General features: G+C 49.0%; 2 protein-coding genes across 2 annotated transcripts; both read left to right on the plus strand.

Moving 5' to 3' along the window:
• Positions 1 to 585: 585 nt before the first annotated feature.
• Positions 586 to 1623, plus strand: LOC119284712 (inactive protein RESTRICTED TEV MOVEMENT 2-like). Its single transcript, XM_037563869.1, has 2 exons — positions 586 to 754; positions 853 to 1623. Exons 1-2 carry the CDS (start codon positions 664 to 666, stop codon positions 1410 to 1412), a joined length of 651 nt encoding a protein of 216 aa, XP_037419766.1. The 5' UTR covers positions 586 to 663; the 3' UTR covers positions 1413 to 1623.
• Positions 1624 to 4155: 2532 nt separating this feature from the next.
• Positions 4156 to 5174, plus strand: LOC119288583 (inactive protein RESTRICTED TEV MOVEMENT 2-like). The gene is made up of 2 exons (XM_037568176.1): positions 4156 to 4337; positions 4435 to 5174. Exons 1-2 carry the CDS (start codon positions 4247 to 4249, stop codon positions 5022 to 5024), a joined length of 681 nt encoding a protein of 226 aa, XP_037424073.1. The 5' UTR covers positions 4156 to 4246; the 3' UTR covers positions 5025 to 5174.
• Positions 5175 to 5764: the final 590 nt, after the last annotated feature.

The raw sequence follows: 5764 nt of genomic DNA on the forward strand, positions 1-5764 counted from the left end.
GTTTTATGTGTATCAATGTTCACTCTGTGTATCCCAGAAGTTATACAGAGACGCTCATTGTCATGCTTCATTTTATCTCAATTAATTATAAAAAAAAATATGATTTTTTAATTACTGCGTGGGATACGTTAGTGGATGGATCACCATGAGGAAATCCAGAGGAGAGCTCGATTCTGGCATTGGCACCGGTGCATTGCGGGAAGCAAGGCATCCCTCCAGGCTCGAGGACTGCCACGTGGTGCGCGACCATATCGTGGGAAGAGGGGCGGCGATCGACGTCCCATGGATGCCGTGTGCCGCGGCCGGTGGCCGACGACGGACGCGCGCGAAGAGAGGAAAACCGCGACGGAGAAGAGCCCGCTTGTCAAGGCAAGGAAAGGTATCAGCATCGCCGACCGACCGAGCGTCCGCAACGTACCAGTCCCGATCGATCCATCGATCGCTTGCTTCTCCTGCGCAGGCGTGCCCGGCCCTTCCCGCCAAGCAATTCCTCCCCCCTCGCCGCACTCCACCCCACCCACGCGCACCCCAGCACGCATATATATTGCACGCACAGCCCATCGATTTACATCATCAGCTTCAGCCATCGACCCTCCTCATCCGCACTCGCCTTACGAGACTCCTTCAGAGCAGCTCGCGCCACCTTTCGTCAGCCAGCTAGCCATGGCCGCCGCACGGACCTACGCCGACTTCGTGCCGTCCCACGACCTCGTCGAGGACGCCGCCAAGCAGACCCTCGTCGTCAACCTCCCCGGTACGCCCGCACGCATGCACGCATCCCTCTGCTTCCGTTCTTACCCCCATGGTGTATTTCCACTGACCGACGCGTGTGTGATCGATTCCTACGTGCAGGGTTCAAGAAGGAGCACCTGAGGGTCCAGATCGACAACTACGGCCGGCTGAGGGTCAGCGGCGAGCGGCAGCTCGAGGGCGGCCAGTGGAGCCGGTTCCGCAAGGAGTTCCAGGTCCCCGAGGGCTGCGACGCCGGCGGCATCCGCGCCAGGTTCGAGAAGGACGGCGTCCTCCACGTCATCATGCCCAGGCTCACGCCCCTCCAGGACGACCCAACGGCCGCGGCAGACCACGAGGCGGAAGCTGCGCGGCACGCCGCTGCCGCAGAAGAGAAGAAGCGCCACGAGGAGATGGAGGAGGAGGACGCGAGGAGGCGTCGTGCGGGTGACGAGGACGACTACGCCAGCGACGAAGGCGAGGGCGCACACCACCAGGCAGCGTCTGCCGGTGGGCAGGCGTACGGCTTCGCCAGGGACCGGAGCAGGAGCGGGATGGTGAGGGCGCTCCTCCTCGCCGTGGCGGTGGCCTTGGTCGGCGCTGCTGGCCTGTATGCTCGCTACAGGTGGATGGACCCGTCGGCTGAGGCGGCGCCGGCAGATGGTGCCCTCTCTGACTATTGATCACCAACACCATAAGCATTCGTTCACACCGCTGAAGATAAGATCATTCGGGGGAAAAACAAGTGGCCAAGATACGGGACTACAAGAGCTGCCTGAAATACTACGTGTAAATATGATCTCACTACTGTAATTAACTTATACACATTCAATTGGCGGTTCTACTTGTACATATATTGTCAAGACATGAAAAGACTGGCCTTGAAGTACATGCTGAAAATGTGTTTCTCCGAGTGTACTTTGTACAACGCATCCGGTTCAAAAATATATTTTTTATAACTAGCTTGACGCGAGATGCAAGGTTTTTTTTAGGGGACGCGAGATGCAAGATTTGTTTTTTTAAGTGGCAGATGCATATTTTCTTTAAATGCTTTAAATGCACATATTTCAAGAACTTAATTTTCTTGATTTTCTTTTAAATCTTCACTGTGAATTTGAAAAAGGAACTAAAGTAGTGCAATTTTTTGTTAGCGTTACTTAAAAAAACCTTGATAGTGTTCAAATGTAATGTACGTGACATTTAAACAAAATGTTCATTTGCTTAAAAAATATGTTTGACATTTAAAGAAAATATAATATAAAAAAATCCGCATAATTTTAAAAAGGTTCAGTACAAATTAAAAAAATATATGTGACATTTTAAAACAATGTTCACACTTTTCAAAAATATGTTGCTGATATTTCTGAAAAATGTTTATACATGTAAAAATATGTTTCTGAGTTTAAAAACATTTCATGCCATTCAGAAAAATGTTCAACGTGTATTTGCAAAATATTTAACATGTATTAAAAAATGTTTAAAACATTGATTTAAATGTAAATCTTACGTTTCAAAAATGTTCAACATGTATCAAAAAGATGTTCCACAAGTATAAGAGAAATGTACAATGTGTATTAAGAAATAGACGTGTGTTGAAAAAAATGTAAAATGAGGTATGGTTGGACCCTGTTGGTCCGTTGATGGGGAGCAAGGAGTTTGTCAACCCAATGTGCTTAGAGGCTACAATTTTGTTATCTCGCTCTAGTGGCTCCTTTCAAACCAACGATGTGCTTTCTACTACACATACGATTCTCAATGCAGGGAGCTGATTGATTTCAACACGGAACACATGATGGGAGCCTTTGGCATGCCTACCGTTGATGTTGTATCTTAGATTGAGGTGAGCAGTGTTGCTGAAGTGACACGTGTTGATGCTCCTCCGTTATCTACGGAGGAATTTCTTAGCAAGGTTACTAGGACTGTCCCCTGCCCTCTGCTTGGGACCCCCAATGTCTTTGCACGGGGAGAAGGACAGTGCCTCTTGCTCTAGGCGACATAGCAGGAGTCTGAAAAAAAAGAATTCGCGTGCAACATCCCACCGGCCAGACGCGCGGAGCATAGGTTGTTGGAGGCTTTTGGTGAGTTGTCAGAGGTGAGCAAAGTGGAGAGCGTAGAGCAAAAGATGAAAGCCTATCTAGACATATACAAAAACCGCTTTCGCCGCAAGTGATCGCTGCGTTGAATACTTTGGCAGGCATCACCAGGAAGTTGTCTGGACCTTACAAGAAGTTTCATGCATGATAATGTCAGCTAATGATGCTTCTGGTCAAAGGCGGAGGCAAACCTTGATCTGGATGAGATCCGTTGAGTGAGTGATGGTCTATTCGGTTGCACTTGAGCCACACCTACTTTTGGGCCTTGGCACTCTTGTGTCTGGCTTAGACGATGTCTCTTTGAACTTGTGTAGGTGTGTCCTGTCCTTATCTCAAGCTCTAGTGTTTTTTTTCTTCATTTTCCGGGTTTTCACTTAATTTTCTCTAATTAATGTTAGGTTTTCGGATTTGGTTTCATTGTAAACTGGAACATCTCTCTTCTTGGTAATGAATTGCAGAAACCCCTTGCCCTTGCACAAGGCTCTTAAAAATAAAAAATAAAGAAAACTGGTGAAGAAATGCAGAAAAACCAAAGAAAAAAACCGTCAAAACAAACAAAAGAAACAAACTGAAAACCGAAAATAACGAACCAAATGGAAAACAGAAAAAAAAATAGAGGAAAACACAAACTCAAGATGCTGAACAAAAAAAATGGCATACTTGCGAAAGAAAAGGTTTGCCAGCATAGTCATGATTCAGAACTAATTATGTCGATGCTATGGACACAAAAGTTCTAGCTCCAAGTGCGGATACATATAATCTTGACCACCTGAGCACAACTTGTGGTTGAATGGTTAGGGGACAGTGATATCTCCAACTTCATCAGAGTTTAAATCCTAAACTTCACGTTGGTGATCGTATTATTCCCGCCTTTATTTCAGGATTTCGGCGATATTCGTTTAATGGGAGAAGACCTTCTCGTTGACTGCGAGACGTCTTTGGTGATTTCGTAAAATCTCAAGATGATATGCCGACTCAGTCTTTTGGAGGTGTTTATACGGATAGGGTGTGTGTGCGCGCGTGCGTTCAGAGGGATGACTGTATGCTCGTGTATGTGAATGACTTCAATTGTACTGTGTTAAAAAAACTACAAATTCCATGAATGCACCTGTGGCAGAAAACCCAGGCGAAGATACAACGCCGGAAGTCCACGACACAAGGTAAACCGACTATCTCGATCGATTGCTTGCTTCTCTGACGCATGCAAGCGTGCCCCTTTCCGCGAAGCAATGCCTCCCCCCTCGCTTGACTCCACCCACCCACGCACGATTAATCCCCAGCTCGTATATATTGCACGCAGAACACATCGATTTACTCCATCAGCTTCATCAAATCCATCCTCACGAGCAGCTCGCACCACCTTTGTGATCACCTTCTTCGCCCGTTCACCGTCCGAGCTCTGCAAGCGGCGCCGTCAGCTAGCCATGGCCGCCGCACGGACGTACGTCGACTTCGTGCCGTCGCACGACCTCGTCGAGGACAGAGGGAAGCATACCCTCGTCGTCAACCTCCCAGGTGCGAATGCGTTCAGCTGCTTCTGTTCTTTGAGCCACATGGGCTGAATTTCCACTGACCGACGCGACGCCTGTTCTGATGCGGGTGTGCAACGCAGGGTTCAAGAAGGAGCACCTGAGGGTGCAGATCGACAACTACGGCCGGCTGAGGGTCAGCGGCGAGCGGCAGCTCGAGGGCGGCCAGTGGAGCCGGTTCCGCAAGGAGTTCCAGGTCCCCGAGGGCTGCGACGCCGGCGGCATCCGCGCCAGGTTCGAGAAAGACGGCGTCCTCAACGTCACCATGCCCAGGCTCACGCCCCTCGAGGACGACCCAAAGGCCGCGGCGGACGCTGCCGCCGACGCAGAAGCTGCGCGGCTCGCCGCCGCCGACGCAGAAGAGAAGAAGCGCCTGGATGAGATGGAGGAGGACGCGAGGAAGCGTCATGCGGGTGACGAGGAAGAACACGCCAGCGGCGAAGGCGAAGACGCACACCACCAGGCCGTCCAGGCGGCGTCTGCCGGCCGGCAGGCGTACGGCTTCGCCAGGGACCGGAGCAGGAGCGGGATGGTGCGGGCACTCCTCCTCGCCGTGGCGGTGGCCTTGGTCGGCGCTGCTGGCCTGTATGCTCGCTACAGGTGGATGGATCCGTCGGCTGAGAGTGAGACGGCGCCGGCAGATGGTGCTATCGTCAGCCTCTTTGACTACTGATCACAAACACCATCCAGAATCCAGATAAGATCATTCGAGAAAAACAGTGGCGAAGATACGAGACTACAAGAGCCGTCGTCTGAAATACTTGTGAATATAGTGTATATGATCTCAGTACTGTAACTTACACAATCAATCGGTGCTTGTACATATGGGCATAGTACTATCTTGTCAAAACAAGAAAAGGATCAGATCTGCCTGGAATTACGTGCTGAAAATGTGTTTGTTCTGTGCACGGAAGAATTTGAAAACAATCTACGAATAACGATCAGTAACTGATCTGTGCACGGAAGAATTTGAAAACAATCTACGAATAAGGATTCAATCCGGTAGTGGTAGGGTTAGGATAATTTAGGGTTTGTCTCCATTTATGCTTCTTCGTAACATTGGGAGGCGTGTGAAAGATGGTGTGTCCCAAGATTTGATTCTTCGGGTCTTGCATTTTCTTTTTCGTGTTTGTTTCATTCGTGTTGTTGTACGAAACATATAGGTTGTACGTCTTGGTCCTTCGGCTACAGTTCTGATTGGACAATCTTGCACTCATAGGGGGGCTGGATATGGAAAATTTTAGAAGTCCTCTCAGACATCTTTTTTCTTTGTGGCGACAATTTGCTACCCAGATTGCAGTTATTGTAAAATGACACTCGATTGATAAAATTGTAGATGCTTCAATTTGAATTTGTATTGAGAGAAAAATTACACCTACGGAATAGGTTATTGGGTTAGTGGGTTGCATGCAT

The sequence above is a fragment of the Triticum dicoccoides genome, chromosome 4A (assembly GCF_002162155.2).
Source record: "Triticum dicoccoides isolate Atlit2015 ecotype Zavitan chromosome 4A, WEW_v2.0, whole genome shotgun sequence".
In the NCBI taxonomy this organism is placed as follows: Eukaryota; Viridiplantae; Streptophyta; class Magnoliopsida; order Poales; family Poaceae; genus Triticum; species Triticum dicoccoides.

Coding starts and splice junctions, on each gene's coding strand:
- LOC119284712 (XM_037563869.1), top strand. CDS start 664: ATGGCCGCCGCACGGACCTACGCCGACTTCGTGCCGTCCCACGACCTC. Junction 755..852: donor CCTCGTCGTCAACCTCCCCG/GTACGCCCGCAC, acceptor TCCTACGTGCAG/GGTTCAAGAAGGAGCACCTG.
- LOC119288583 (XM_037568176.1), top strand. CDS start 4,247: ATGGCCGCCGCACGGACGTACGTCGACTTCGTGCCGTCGCACGACCTC. Junction 4,338..4,434: donor CCTCGTCGTCAACCTCCCAG/GTGCGAATGCGT, acceptor TGTGCAACGCAG/GGTTCAAGAAGGAGCACCTG.